This window comes from Carassius carassius, chromosome 9 (genome assembly GCF_963082965.1).
Source record: "Carassius carassius chromosome 9, fCarCar2.1, whole genome shotgun sequence".
NCBI classification, from domain to species: Eukaryota; Metazoa; Chordata; class Actinopteri; order Cypriniformes; family Cyprinidae; genus Carassius; species Carassius carassius.
This window is the reverse complement of record NC_081763.1, coordinates 19566386-19582687: the sequence shown is the minus strand read 5'-3', so window position 1 is coordinate 19582687 and position 16302 is coordinate 19566386. Positions and strand designations below refer to the sequence as shown.

Sequence of the window (16302 nt, the reverse complement as noted above, 5' to 3'; positions counted from 1 at the left end):
GGGAACCATTAGAATTTCTGTGATGGTTCTATTGTTGTTTTATCAGCAGGGTCACCGTGGCCTTTGTGATGTTATTTGCCATAAATGCAATACATTGATTGCTGCAATACTGTAAGATAGTAGCGGCTGTTTGTAGTTGTGGTGGGCCTGTTTGGGAGAAAATCCAGAGCCGTTTTTTACTCCCAGTCCTTCCCTGGCAGTGCCCTTAAAGTACAATAAAGTCCACACTATCCAGAGTAGTATTCAAGGCTTAGTGTATCCCATCATGCATTGTGTTCTGGAAATAAACTGGTATAAATTGACATGGATAAGCTCTAACAACAGTCTTTAATAGGAATCCAAGGGGTTATACAGGGCAGGCAGGAGCACAAGTAGCACATAACACAGAGACGAAAAGACATATAACACTGGACAGGGTACAAGGGGGCCTCTAGGAGGCCTCTAGGGATAGGCTTGTAAAGGACAGGAGGCCTACAGGGCAGTACCTGTAGACCCATAGCGGATCAGGCAGTTCAGGGTGAGTGGGTGGAACAGGCAGTTCAGGGGGCCATGGTGGACCAGACAGTTCAGGGAGCCATGATGGACCAGGCAGTTCAGGGGGTCATGGTGGACCAGGCAGTTAAGGGGGTCATGGTGGACCAGGCAGTTCAGGCGGCCATGGGGGACCAGGCAGTTAAGGGGGCCAGGGATTACCAAGCAGTTCAGGGGGCCATGGTGGAGCAGGCAGTTCAGGGGGTCATGGTGGAGCAGGCAGTTCAGGGGGCCATGGTGGAGCAGGCAGTTCAGGGGGTCATGGTGGAGCAGACAGTTCAGGGAGCCATGATGGACCAGGCAGTTCAGGGGGTCATGATGGACCAGGCAGTTCAGGGGGTCATGGTGGACCAGGCAGTTCAGGGGGTCATGGTGGACCAGGCAGTTCAGGCGGCCATGGGGGACCAGGCAGTTAAGGGGGCCAGGGATTACCAAGCAGTTCAGGGGGCCATGGTGGAGCAGGCAGTTCAGGGGGTCATGGTGGAGCAGGCAGTTCAGGGGGCCATGGTGGAGCAGGCAGTTCAGGGGGTCATGGTGGAGCAGGCAGTTCAGGGGGCCATGGTGGAGGAGGCAGTTCAGGGGGTCATGATGGACCAGGCAGTTCAGGGGGTCATGGTGGACCAGGCAGTTCAGGGGGTCATGGTGGACCAGGCAGTTCAGGCGGCCATGGGGGACCAGGCAGTTAAGGGGGCCAGGGATTACCAAGCAGTTCAGGGGGCCATGGTGGAGCAGGTAGTTCAGGGGGTCATGGTGGAGCAGGCAGTTCAGGGGGCCATGGTGGAGCAGGCAGTTCAGGGGGTCATGGTGGAGCAGGCAGTTCAGGGGGCCATGGTGGAGGAGGCAGTTCAGGGGGTCATGGTGGAGGAGGCAGTTCAGGGGGTCATGGTGGAGCAGGCAGTTCAGGGGGCCATGGTGGAGCAGGCAGTTCAGGGGGTCATGGTGGAGCAGGCAGTTAAGGCTCCCCATTATAAGCAAAAGCATATTACCGTGCACCTTCTGGTTGTCGTCTCTTTGTTTCAGATCACTAAGGCTTTCAAGTCCCGGTTGGCATGGACCTCACTGAGGTCCACTGAAAGACACTTATCCTCATAACCAAGCTACAGGATAGGCGTCCCACTGCCACATCTAGACGATTACCACTGTTTGCTTTTAAAGACATTATTAAGTGTCTTAATTGTCATGTATTTCCAAGCTGATGGTTCCGGGGGGTTAATGTTTAAGCTCTTGTATGTTCAATTAATTTGGGATCAAGAACCCCCATAAGGAACCATACTGCCAAATAAAAATTGTGTTCAATAAACTCAAGTAACTTACCAAAATGGTCCTGTCTAAACTACTATTATCAACAACTTCAGCTTATAGCACTAAATATTATTCATGCCCAATAGGAGTGTCATTGATAAAGAAATAGTTTAAACAATGTCTTTTGTTAAAGCACTTAACCTTACAAAAAGCTGTAACATACCTGTTAGTGGATATATCCTGATGAGACGTCGCCTCTGAGTCTTCACTTGAACATCGCTTCTCAGGGAATGGATGATTTTTCGTGGGTCTACCATCATGAACTGGAAAGAGCAAACATACTGAAAGTTCGGTGGTTTCTTTAAGTTTAAAGCTTTTAGTTTTAACCAAAGCAGACGAGTTTCTTCTCCCTTTGAAGGGGCATGTAAATTATAGGGTGCCCCCGTCCATATTCGGCTCTGATGTGTGGATTATGGTCAAAACTAATGTCTTGCAGATATTTTTTACTCTTGAACCAGCTATTATGACACCCCTTAACTACACAAAGTACGCCAGTCTTTCTGTTGTCCATATTAAAAGTAAACTAGCCTGTGAAATCTATTCAGTGACCGCAAAACTACTGAATCACAATACAACTACTATTAGCGGAAGTGCTTTACCAGAAATCTGACACATTATAGTTCTAAAATGGCAGCACCCGCGCTTATGTGAAAAATAAGGTGGATACTCCAGAACATTCTACATTATGGTCATCAGTGAAAACTGGAACCGCTCGCTTGTAGAGACTTTTTATACCTTACGAAAAATAATTTTATTCAAGTGTGCTATTAGTATACTAAAAATAGGAAAGTATGCTTTTAGTTTACTTTTTATGTACTTCTCAGAAACTGGCTTTATGTAGGCCTACCCCTTAGAAATATAAAAATTCTAAATATATTTGAGCTATACTCCTAGAATCCATGTTTTCATTATTATACGGTAGAGGGCACAGAATTGCCAAAAAAAACACAAGTGAAGAAGAAAAAAAGAAACAACATGATCATCTGACATAAAACAGCATCAAAACTGTAACGTTAAGGAATAAAATGTCGACAGATGAAGAGGTAATACTTACAGTCAAGCTTTGGGGTGTTGATCGACTTCATCTATGTTTTGATTATCATTCTGAATCCAATTCATAGTCTATTTTCAGGTAATGCTAATGAAGGGTCTGAAATAGATGTTGCTCAATCAGGGCATTAAAATATACACATCATAATTTATTCAGAGAAATAACTTTATAAAATTGTTAATTTTCGTAAGGGAAAAATATTACTCATAAAGCTATATAGGTATTGAAATTATGTTATCATTATTTAATTAATTTTAACATTAAGGAAATTTGTAAAATATTAGGAGAAATTAAGAGACTGAAAAGGAAAATGGAAGTGAAGGTGCAATTCAGGAGGGAACTTTTAATTATTTTGCATGTTCCCAGCCTAAGGATTTAAATGTGATGGCCATACAAAAAAAATAAAAAAATAAAAATAAATAAATAATAAGGTTGTCCTCGTTTCAGAATTTGTTGTGGGTATATGGTATGGCCTGGATAAGTGAGATTTCAAGGTCTGAAATTTTGTCCCAGTCTGCTCATGCTGGAACTGTTGGTTGATTGGAATAATTGGCCGCTCCATACGAGTCCTGTTATCAGCAACACAGAGGAAAGCGAAACCATATCCTTGCCGCCTGGGCGGGATCGGCACCGAATGGAACGGTTAGCAACGAGAACGCTTCGGCCCGACGGCGGAAAAGTGGCTATAGTGTAGGCTACGTTTCCGTTCTTTAAGAATCAGCTGCCTTTTTCATTTATCAGGAAGTAACCTCTTAATTCATGCTTGTTTTCAAAGAACGCAAGCATCGCAATGCCAAGACGTTATCTTCTCACTTTGATATTGGGTAAAGTAAATTTTCAGTTCTTGCACTTTCTATTTTTCATAACAGAGATTAAAGATTAAAATATCATTATGACACTGCAAGTCACAATTTTAATATCACAGTAATATCTTATCCTTAAAACAGTTTAGTTAAAGATTAAGCTGGTTGGTTGTGCAATCTTTTTTATCATTGTGCCGTTATTTCTTAGATTTTCACTGAGCTTTTACAAATGAACTGAAAACGGAACTGAAACTATTTGCTAATACCAGAATTAACTTTTAAAATGATAATCGTTGATTTATCTGTATGTTTGGGTTGACATAATTGATTTTAAAAAGACATTTAACAAGTTGACTAACACACTAATGCATATATATATATATATATAGTTTTTATTTATTTATTTATTTATTTCTTTTGATTGCTTACAATTACACAATTTCTATAACTAGGGCTTCTTTTCTTTAAACTCACACACAAAACCACAAAATATGCACACAACATGCAAAACATTATGTGTCTCTTTCAAAACTATTTTAACATTTATAAAAAAATTCGCATAGTAACTCTACACACAAACATCAGATGATTAGCCATATACATGCCAAACTACATGGATATGACAAATGTAAAACTACTCGTTTGTGTATTTTTCTTGATCAGTGTGTTGTGGAATGCACAGAAGTTCGTCAGAGCACTAAACTGAATTAATACTGAACTGACTTGAGCTGTGTAATGACACTACAGCTTATTAAAGCTGCTTTACAGCAGAATATAAATTTGTTATTGCTGTATGGCGGCAAATCAATGACAATATTATCCGAGCGCACAACTGATGCTGGCGCGCGCGCTAAATCGATTCCGCGAGAGGAAAACTAAATCGGACGCGGAAAAACGAGCCCGCGAGCTCATCTCGCGCGCGCATGGTCATTCCCCACATCCTCGCGCTCGATCATCTCACCTCTGCTCACACGAACAATTTTATTTTTGTCACTCGTGGGGCGGGGCTTGCTGTTTTCGTTGTTATCTCAAATGTCATTGGTTATTCCCCTTTTCCTGAAGTTAGTATTGGACGCATGTTAGAAAATGATTAATAATTCACTTGACTTGACACATGACTTCATCAGTGGACCAGATACATGTGAGTTATCATTTCATTTGCTTGTTTAATTTATTTTTGTCTTTAATGTAATTTAATTCATTGTTTATAGAGTAGATCTTTTCTGAGAGGGGGTTCGGCGAAAAATCGGCAGCTGTCAGCAGGAAATGGCTGCCAATAAAACCGGATGGCAGCATGATGGCAGCTGTCGCTAAAACACGAAAATTGGAGGGAGCAAGACCATAGACAGTAAAAGAAATGGACACAGCGACCCCATTGGAACTCAATTGAGACAAGTGAAGCCCATTTTTAGCAATTTTTAGCACTTCCGTTTCTGACGCGCAGACTCAAACTAAGCTTGATGACGTCAGCAACCTGTCTGACAGATGTAAATCTTCAAGTAGCTGTGCGTGCAAACTGCCATCATTAATCTTGCAGAGACGGCGAGCATGAGCAGGGAGTTCTTTGGCGTGAGTGAGCAGGAGTAAGTATTCTGATTAATTATTTTGTATAGTATTTTAACGCCAGTATGCAGGGGCGGAGTAGGACCAAAAAATCTACCGGGAAATTTCGTAAACCACCGGCCCTCGGTGGTCCAAAAAAAAAAATGCTAAAAAATATATACTACTAACGTCATAACCCTTGCAAAATTATTTTAAATATATTAAGAAAGCCACTGCTACTGGTCACGTGGTCTATGGTTATACTTTGTAAATTATATAGTTTATCATAAACTAACCACTTATAAATTACTTACAAATTAACTTTTATTATAAAGTGTTACTGATTATTAATGGGCGTCGGCGACGTCATTATAGTATGAATATATATAATACACACACCACTGTCTACCTACCACTAATTTAATTAGTCATTATTATTAGGCTACCAACATTTACTAGCTTGTGCTAGTTCACGGGCGGCTAGCAATAACGTACGTTAATGCTTGAGCGGCGCCACTGTTTTTTCTGTCAATTCACCTGTTGACACCTGATTTCGGAATAAATCCGTAATTTTTGAGCACTTTGATGCATTCTCCTCCAGCATCCGCTTCTTCTTCATTCTGGCCTTTTCGGCCCCTCCTTTGTCCTTTCTCTTCTTGCCTTCCATGGGGGTATCGTTAAATGTTATGCAACCACGCTAATCCTTCCTGACTGTCAATTTATTTTTCTAGAATTTGCGCGCTTTCTCTCTCTCTCTCTCTCTAGTCTGGCGTGTGCCATTTTTGGGTCATGTCATTAGAGGTCATGCCATTAGGGGGCAGGGGGTGCTCATTATCTCCCTACATTTCTGTAAACAGACTTGACCTGCAATCGGTTCATTGGATAAACGAATTCCCCATTCCCAGGAGGTTTTACTCCATTCTATGTTGATTTAAGAACAAACAAATGAATTAAATACTCGTTTTTTGTTTGTTTTTTTGTGACCATGAAAGTTCTGTATGAATAATATGACAGGGGAGATGAGATGAGTGTGCAGGGGGGTAACTATGACTGAGAAATACAGTGCCGGCCGCCGCGCTCCCGCTCACGCTCCGGCCACTCTCACGGCCGTTATGAATAATTTATAATGGGCCGATCATGAAAATTCATCAACCGGCCGGCCGGTCGACCGGCCGACCGGGAAAAGTCCCGATCGTCCCGATTGCCACTCTGCCCCTGCCAGTACGCCATAGTAAGTTAATTGCCTGCGAGCTTCTCCTCCTGTCTGTACGGTAATTTCTCTACTGTGCGACAGAGAGTCGAGTGGTTATGACGCCATCGTTAGCCATAATGTAACATAGAAGGTAATGGAGCCCTTTATACATTGTCGTGTATCTTTAGAAATAAAAAATGGACAAATGGAGTCTTTAAACGCCTCAGATGTAAAGTTATTCACTGTCAAAGTGACGCCAAAATGAATGCAAAGTCAATGGGATGCTAACGCAAGTGAAGTTCTGCTACAAGATGGCAGCTCGCAGCCGACTTCAACTTCCGGTAGACTTCCTTGCCGCCTGAGCAAGACAAGTAAATAATTATATACATTTATGATTATTTTTAATACTTTTTTAAAATAATTATAAAGGTCAGTATTGTATATTATTTGATTTAAAATTTTGATCAAATATAAACAAAGAAAAAAGATAATTTTGCTAAACGTTAATTTCCAGCTGAATGTTTATGCATGAATGCATGCATGTATCATTGTTTGTGTGAAATAATGAAATATATGCACACAAACACATTTATATTTATTTAAATATGAGAGTGGCACTTACTAGGTGTATGTTGTATATTTATTATAAGCTATATACACAAATGACTGAAAAGAGAGAAGTCTCAGTGACCTTTATTTAAAATCATATTTTTTGCAGTTATATTTGTAGTATTTCAAGAAACAACTATATATATATATATATATATATATATATATATATATATATATATATATATATACAGTATAAAGTGGCTGTTAAATTTGTAACCGGGTTGGTATGTTGTCAAAGTCAGTGCTTTACAATGTAAACAGTATAAAATATATCCAGTAAGCAAGCAGACAAAAATATCGATCAGAATCACTAACAACAATCCGGAGGTATTTTCAAGACTCTTAGATCAGAACTGATGAGGTATACGGAGTTACTCCTCCAGCATCTTTCACCAATCACTGTAAAACCCAGGATGGGTGTGCATCTCTCCTCGTTTTCCTCTTCCAACATGGTCAAGTCAAGCCTCCTTCATTTATATAGTGCTTTTAATAATACAGATCAAAGCAAAGCAACTTTACAGTATTAAATAGGAAAATAGTGTGTCAGTCAATAATGCAGAAGGGCATTAGTAAACACTCAGTTTTAGTCAAAAGGCAGTTTATCATTGAATTCAGTGATGTCATACTTCAGCTCGGTTCAGTTTAAATAGTATCTGTGGAATCATTTGCAATCATGTCAATGATATCGCTGTAAATGAAGTGACCACAACGAAGCAAGCCAGAGGCAACAAGGAACCAAAACTCCATCGGTGACAGAATTGAGAAAAAACAAGGTCTTTACAGGGGATCTGTATCTGGGGCTCTAGTTGTCCTGGTCATCGCTGTCTTTCAGGAATGTAGAGGTCCTCTCTAGGTGCTGATCCACTATCTAGTCTGGATACGTACTGGATCTGGATGACTGTAGTGACCTCGGAATAAGAAAGAAACAGATTAATATAATTGAAGATTTTAATATCTATACGATGTTTGATAGGGAGCCAGTGCAGTGTTTATAGAACTGGGCTAATCCGGTCACACTTCCTGATTCTAGTAAGAACTCTAGCTGCTGCATTTTATTATTCATAAGAAAATGGTGATATGCATGCACAGCCATATTAATGATTATTCCCATTGCATCTTGTCATCATGTACAGAGCAGTGATTACATTTTCATGCATAATTTGCACACCTGGTAAGCAGTTGTTGTAAACCCCGCAGTGTCTGCAGGGTGTACATTTGGAAGAATTCCTGGCATGGCTTAGACTTGTTCTCCATTTTGTTACACCTGTATATTGAGATGAGGAGCATAAAAACAGCATTATTACGAAGATAAACATTCAGACATGGCAACTGAGAAATTTCATGTTATGGCACCATTTTAAATCAAATATGTAAAAGAAAATACACCGTCAAGCCAGCTGAATTGTGCCCTCTTTCGAAAGGAGTCTGTATTCAACAGACTTCTGAATTTGGAACAAACCAAAGACAGACTTAATAATGTAGCATCACCCTCCTCCAGGATCACATAAAGAAGAATTTCCAACAGGGCAGCATCTGGCAACTATTGGGTATTACAAAAAAAAAAAAGGTGTCATTGCCATGGTTTTGTCTCAAGATGCACATCAGTAATGTTTTTTTTTTCTAAAAGCACGTTTACAAAAGCTACTTCAATGTTCTAAATTAACTAGTAACTACGGCCTAATCCTGGCTTAATCCAAGCCCTGTCTGTGAAACTAGACCTAAAAGTTATAAGGAATTATGAACAGTTCCATTATATTTTGTATAGATTGTTAAAAAAAAACAAAAAAAAAAACAAGTGTTTTGCATTCACATGCTTAGAACTTCAACTGGTACACAGAACAGTCCCCCCCCCCCATGGAACAGAATAAGTAAACCTGAACATAAATACACAGTCAGTATCTGTCATTTGCAAAATCTGCAAACAATACAAAATGATGAGGGGAGTTAATCTTAAGTGTTCAGGATTTGACATCACCCCAGCTGTTCAGTGTAGATGTGGTGGTCACAAAATATAAAATATATATGTAAACAATAGGTGAGATGTTATGTGTGTCAAGATGAGAGAATGTCTTTCTAAAATGTAATTTACACTGTTTATTACATTGACGATTGATGTTCCCTGCTTAATCGATCGGTGTTTGATTGTTTTCCCTTTGGGAGTGTTCGCCTGTTTGGGGAGAGGGCGCGCGCGCTGCTCAAACAATACACAGACTGATGATTGAAGCAGCAGCGGCTCCGTGTCCTGTGTATTATTTATACTTTTATCTCCCCTCATCAGGTGTGGTACACATTAATGTTATAATAATATGTTCTTGACATGTCAGAGAGTTATGACGAATGTAAATGAGAGTTTAAAGTGTTTAATGAGTTGTGTAAAAGTTTGCTTCGAGATACGTCTGTGTGTCTCGTGTGCTAGTTATGCATTTCATGCTAATGATGGAGACCATGCGGTCTCAGGAAAGACGCGATATTAGAGTGAATCCACCAGTATGATTTGTTTTAGTTAAATAATGTGATTATTACAATAGTAAGTCTGCATATGAGCGTGAAGATAAGTGTGTTTGCACTCAAAATGTGTTAGAGAGAATAATTTTTGCTGTTATATGAACACGTTGCATTGTCAGGGTTCATTTAAGTGTAAAACACAGGAAGAGTGGAAAATATTATATGTATATTATATGTTAGAAATTAGTATTTTATAGTGTTTAATTTGTGAACACAGTAGTCAGTGAAAGACTGTATATATGTACTTCTTTTTTTCTATATTGTGACTTCTCTTGAAGTGATGCTCTGTCATTTATTGACATATAAATGTATTTGAACTGTTTTAAATGGTTAAAAAACAATAAACAGACTGATGATTGAAGCAGCAGCAGCTCCGTGTCCTGTGTATTATTTATACTTTTATCTCCCCTCATCAGGCGGTGAGGGTACTACATAGACAACTGCCTGTCCCAGAACAGACCTCATCTATTCCAAAAGCAAGTGGTACACCTGCACATGCATAGTATTAGAGAAAACACACCTCAATAGTGCAAAAAAAAATGGATTCTTCTTTTAAGAACTCTTAAGTTAATGGATATCAGACAATCTCCTGAAAGACTAAACACGCAAAAATATATGGTTAGTGTTGCACATTTATCTTCTATAATTCCAGTCAAACAACATTCATTTATATTATTCAATAGACTGTTAACACATTAACAAACTTTAATATTTAATGGTACGTTAAACGTAATATTTGAAGTTAATGGTAGGCCCCTAACAAGGTACACAATGTAGCATGGTACACAAACTACGTTGCTACCACTAATTAGATTTCATTGAACAATTAAACCAAAGTAGGCAAAGTTACACTGTTGTTCACCAAGATAACAATTAAAATCAAACTTACAACGCAAAAAATATTGGTCGATACTGATTGGCTGCCACCGAGTGGCAGGTCCCGCCTACCTTCCGGCTGCCAGTTACTGCCTTCCGGCTGTCAATGGCAGCCACTTCCTGCTGCCAGCTGCCGATTTTTTATCTGAACCCCTGCTGTCTTTTCTAGATACTTGAATAACTGGAATTTTTCTGATTGCTAGTGATTGCAGTCTTGTAAGGTATACTTCACATAATTTACAGACTGTAATGACACACACACACACACAACACACACACACATATGTGTATATATATATATATATATATATATATATATATATATATATATATATATATATATAAAGCTAAATGAATGACAGTGGAGTGTTTAAAGTATTTTATCTTTAATCTTTTAAATAGATACATCGTAATATTTGAAGGTTAGTTTAGTCTGTGTTCCTATAAAACACAGGTTTGATTTGAATTTGATTTACATTGTTACTAGTCATCTACTATCAAGATCAGTCCCTTCATTATGATGTTTATGAAAATTGATTCCTGTTTATTGAAAAGAAACTTGTAATACATTCAATCCCAATGTATTTACTTGCATTATTTTTTCCCCCTTTGTAATTGCAGGTCGTGTACATGAATGCAGCAAATAACTGGGCCTTGACATCCTACCAATTATTCTCAGAAGCAGATTATTAGAATAGACATGTCTGCAGCAGTTTATTTGTGTTCACATAGGCCTAGATTCACTAAATAGCGTCAATAAGGGTTTATAGTCCAAAGTTGCATTATACATGGAGATATAGGATATATTTTTACTCACGTTTACTTCAGATTTCTTCAGACAGAATCATAATTTCTATTCATTTTCCACTGATTTACACAATCTGATGATAGTTATCTGATCCCAGTGCTGTCTCTGTGTGTGTAGTCTTCCGCGTGCACGTCTGCCACTGACAGAGACCTGATTTGTCTGTGTCTTGTCCATCATAATTGTGCATCATATCCCGCCCCGTCCCATCCTGTGATGCATTTCCTGTACACTTGTTGATATCTGACCACAACAACACACAGAAACCTCTGTACCCACGAAATATCCAAATAATAACCACACGATTACGTTAGTAAATGTTTTGTATGTGATTTTCTTGAGATTTGGGGCACTTTTATAACAATATTGAAAATGAACACCTAAAATGCTAATTTGTGCAGCGAAATAAAAGGCTATAAATAGCATATTTTAAAAACAGTAAACGACCAAATTCCACATGATATCGCAAAAGGAAGTTATAACAAACACTCCATCAGAATTTAAAGTGAGTTTTGAGTAAAAGTGTACTAATCATTTAATAAATTGTCTTATGCTTGATGCTACCATTAGCTCTAATGCAGCTACATAGCATGTGCAGTTCTTCTTCATAATGCATTTTGTCATAATAATTCACGTAAGGTCATAAGAAAATGTTTTATTGTATTTTTATAGAAAGGCTTTTGATAATAGCTGGTAAATGTATACTGAGATTGAAGCGATGTGGCTTGGTAAACCTTGTAATGCCAGAATAAAACTAATAATGGCTGAGTACAACAAAATATTAATGATAAAAGAATAATGAGGATGATGTATCATACCTGGCGGAGGTGTGAAAGGCTCATTGAGTGACAACAATAGAATTATGAATGGGGCAGGCTGCCAGTCCAGATATGGGATAATAGCACACAGGAGAGCTTACAGCAGTCATAAATACTTTTTATTAGCCTTTTATTAGCCTTCTCTAAAAACACACATGACATGGTCTTAGAAAACGTTTCATAAAATTCACAGTTTGTGAGACAATGTTCTGAAATATAAAAAATAAAGTATTAGTAGACTTGTGGCTTTAGCTTCATTATGTTTCTAAAATATCCTACATCAACATTTAAAAATATATTTTTTTTTTTTTTTTTTTTCATGTTTGGAAACATGAAAAGCCGCTTTAAGCCCGCCCCGGGTATACTTCAAATTCCACGTTTTGTTCCGTCTCACACACAGCCTCGTTCGCAGTGCTTAGAAATGGCTGATGAGCTCGACAAGCAGTTCCACTTCTGTCTCATCATTCACCTCGTGCATGCGGTGTTGACAACCGCGCTCCCCGTGCGCGTGGAGGCAATTTTTTAGACCGCGTGGACCGGTACGTTGCTGTCCGCGAGCCCTCTTGATGATGAAAATCACATAATGCGGACAGTGCGCGGATGCGGACAGTCAAATTATACTTTGGCCTTTATCATTGACGCACGAGATTATAATCTTTTTGTTAGCCTATCCAGTTGAAGCAACTAGATGCAGCGCTGCTGTGATGTTCATTCAAAATATTGCAGAAAAAGAGAACATCAATGTGGTGACGATCTTGTTTACGTCAAAACTTAAACCAAGCCATTCACACAGAAAGCATATTTCATGCATTTTCTAGAGGGGCATTTCCTATCACCGTTGCACTCGTGTCTGGCACAAGAGAGCTGCATTTTTAGAAAGTCATGTAAAATTAATTAATTAAAAAATATATATATTATTTTCAATATTATGCACTTTTTTTCATAGTGATGTTTTCTTATGCTTTGAATAAACATGCATTAGTAATATTTTGCCCAATGCGCCCTCTTGTGGCCTCAGGAGAGAAACCAAAAACTTTTCTTCACCCTAACTGAAATAATGCATTTTAAATTCGAATATAATTCGAATTTTGATAATATTTAATTGCAAATTCGAATTTAGTTTATCAGCCATTTTGACTATCGTGAGGTACCCCCCCCCCCCCCCCCCCCCCCCCCCCCCCCCCAGTTTCCAGTTCCCAGTTCCGACTGTATTTCATCCTCGGCACTTCACCAACACCACACCACAACATTTTGAGCAGGTGATGTGTGATCTTTCCTTAGTACTCATGGCCAGTAATACTAATGTGTAGGCTGCAACTAATGATTATTTTGATAATCGATTAGTTGGCCGATTTTTTTTATTTTTTTTCTCGATTCATCAATTAATCGGATTAAAACCCCAATTTTCTTTATTTTAATTTCACTGACAAAAACAGACTAGTCCTCATTCTGCCCAATGTCCTTAAAACAAATGTGCAAACTGAATGCTATGAAAACATACAGTGCGATAAATAGTATTTCTATAGTGTTCCAGTGGCTCAAGTGGTGACGCATTAGCAGTGCAAGGTTCTGGGTTCGATTCCCAGGGAACACATCTTAGGTAAAAATTGTTAGCCTGAATGCACTGTAAATCGCTTTGGATAAAAGCGTCTGCTAAATGCATAATTTTAATTTAACAAAAATTGCCTCCTTTGCCTTTGATAACAGCTCACATGCTTGCTGGCATTGTTTATGTACTTTTTGACTAATTGGGTATCTGAATAAAAAATGAACACTATAAAGCACTTGACAATTTTTTTCTGCCTTTCACAGATAACAGCAATAATTATATTATAGATTTAAAAATAGCTTACTACTGTTAATAAAACGCTTACTCATACTGGAGGTCTAACCAATACAGAAAGCTAAAAAATATTTTGGTAATTACTAATACTGTTAGGTTAAGGGGAGCAGTGGCACAAACCTTACAAAATAGGTTAAAAACATTTTAAAAAATGTAACATTTTAATAAATTTGTTAATCACTTGTAGACTATATAGTGAATACAGTTTAAATCTCTAAATCAAAAATTAAAACAATTAAGATAATAAAGAAAAATAAAATCACTGTAATGTCAATGTCAATGTCAATTTTATTTATATAGCACTATTAAACACAACCACTGGTTGACCAATGTGCTGAACAACAACAATAAAAACATTTCAATAAGACAAAACATAATAATACTATAAAACAACACAGTATAAAATTTACATTTTAAAACGCTACATCAAAAAGGTATGTTTTCAACATAGATTTAAAAACAGATAGTGAAGGTGCAGATCTAATACAAAGGGGTAATGCATTCCACAATCTAGGGGCAGCTACCGAGAAAGCGCGGTCACCCCTTACATTTTAGCCTCGACTTGGGGATGTATAATAATCTCTGGTTGGACGACCGGAGAGACAAGAGGGGTAGGTGTTCAGTCAATAATTCAGGAAGATAAGTAGGGGCAAGACCATTTAATGATTTAAACACTAAAAGTAGAATTTTAAAATTAACTCGATAGCGCACGGGTAGCCAGTGTAGAGAGCGTACTGCTCTGCAGGAACACCCGTCTCATGCACTTTGATCACTGTCAGTCTCTTCTTACCATAATTTCTTTATACAGTAAAAGCATCTGATATTTATATTCAGACAATTACATGCTTCTGTCCCTTCACAGTTCCTACGCTCATAAATTACTTGCACTGCATGTTGACTGTTACGTGCCCCTTTTTAAAAAAAAGATCTGGGGGTGAAAGGGGTGTAACAAATAAACGGTGGGGAGAGACTGAGAGAACTGCCGTCTCCAAGTCCCAGGGCTGATACACAAGAAAGATCAGTAACACCAGTTTGAGCAAACAAACAGAGGTATTTATTAAACAGAATATGAAAAAAAAAAATACTTAAGGCTTCAGGAGGGGAAAGGTCAAAACAACAAACAAAAAAAGAAATATTCCTCTGGCTAAGTTTTTATGAAGTAACTTACCTATCAAAAGAAAATAAAAATAAATTACAGAGATGCTTCCCTGACTTCCTCTCTAACTTAAACACAGGAGAAAAAAGGGTAATTTCTAAAATAAATGACATCCACCTCCCTACAAGAAAAAAGATATTCCACATCCACTTAAACAGTTACAAAAAGAAATAAAATAAAACTGAAACACTCTGCTACTCCAAATAACTTCACATTAACACTATAGGTGAAGCAATCAACAAACACGGAGATAGATCTCAATAACTTCAAGCTAACACTATAGGTGAAGCAATCAACAAACACGGAGATAGATCTCAATAACTTCAAGTTAAATCTATAGGTGAAGCAATCAACAAACACAGAGACAAGAGTTTAAACCAGAGCTTAAACTGCAACGCTGGGACTGGAAGATGGCAGTTGCAAGGATGGAACACCTCAGCCTTTCTCTCTGGGCTGCAGCTCTGCCGGTTCCTTTATACTCCAGCTAACGAGCTCAAAACAGGAATCAGGTGACACTCATTAGCCTGCCAAGCAGAGAGAGCAGGAGGAGTAAAAAGAGACAAGATCAGTCTACCACACACACACAGAGTAAACACAATTGTTAATTAAATCATATGACAGAATAACTTATGTCCCTATGGACGTAACATTGACTTTTAAACCTAAATATAAATGTTAAACAATAGATGTTTCAAAAGATATTTCAGCACAATGAATGTTTTTGCACATAATATTTTTTCCCTTGCCTCTCTGTACAAGCCCTGTCCCAAATGGTACCCTAAACCCTCACGGTCTTCCTCTGAGTCCGCACTTTCCTGATGTAATGCTGCTTTGACTGTTGGGTAGACGTTTGCTGTGGAGCTCGCCTCAGTGTGGGCCCAGCAGTACTATAGGTCTACGCGGGACTGTTTTTTAAGTCCCGCTCCCGCCAGCTCCCGCTGGGGTTATATCTGCACCCACCCGTTCCCGATATATATACACTCTTTGTTCACCCGCTGTCTGCTTAGAATAATTTTCTTCCTGACCCGACCATCCCGCTAAATTTAGAATTCGTTTCCAGATTTTCACATTTACATTTCCACGGAGAAAATAAAAATGTAGTCTGCAAAAAAATTGTATATATTATTTTATTCACCTTGTCAAGATACAAAATGTAACATTTTGCTGCCAACACAGTAGGGGGAAAATGTCGCAAGAGAAAAAATAAATAAAAATGTACAAAAATAGAAGCCTTTTTGTTATTTTTATTCGTATTGTCAAAATACG

General features: G+C 38.4%; 1 protein-coding gene and 1 long non-coding RNA gene across 3 annotated transcripts in view; one reads left to right on the top strand and one right to left on the bottom strand.

Moving 5' to 3' along the window:
* The first annotated feature begins 549 nt into the window (after window positions 1-549).
* Window positions 550-16302, top strand: part of LOC132148751 (macrophage receptor MARCO-like) — a 57541-nt gene continuing 41788 nt past the window's right edge. Inside the window, exons 1-2 of the mRNA XM_059557445.1 lie at window positions 550-1482; window positions 3660-3708. Coding sequence (XP_059413428.1) covers window positions 550-1482; window positions 3660-3708 — 982 coding nt within the window. The remainder of the gene's footprint in view (window positions 1483-3659; window positions 3709-16302) is intronic.
* Window positions 7487-8870, bottom strand: LOC132149223 (uncharacterized). Of its 2 annotated transcripts, XR_009435008.1 has the most exons (3): window positions 8418-8870; window positions 8202-8297; window positions 7487-7941 (listed from the first exon to the last, which is right to left on the bottom strand). It is a non-coding gene; the product is annotated as an uncharacterized LOC132149223 (long non-coding RNA). The 2 variants fall into 2 exon arrangements; XR_009435009.1 differs by having other exon boundaries at window positions 8202-8870.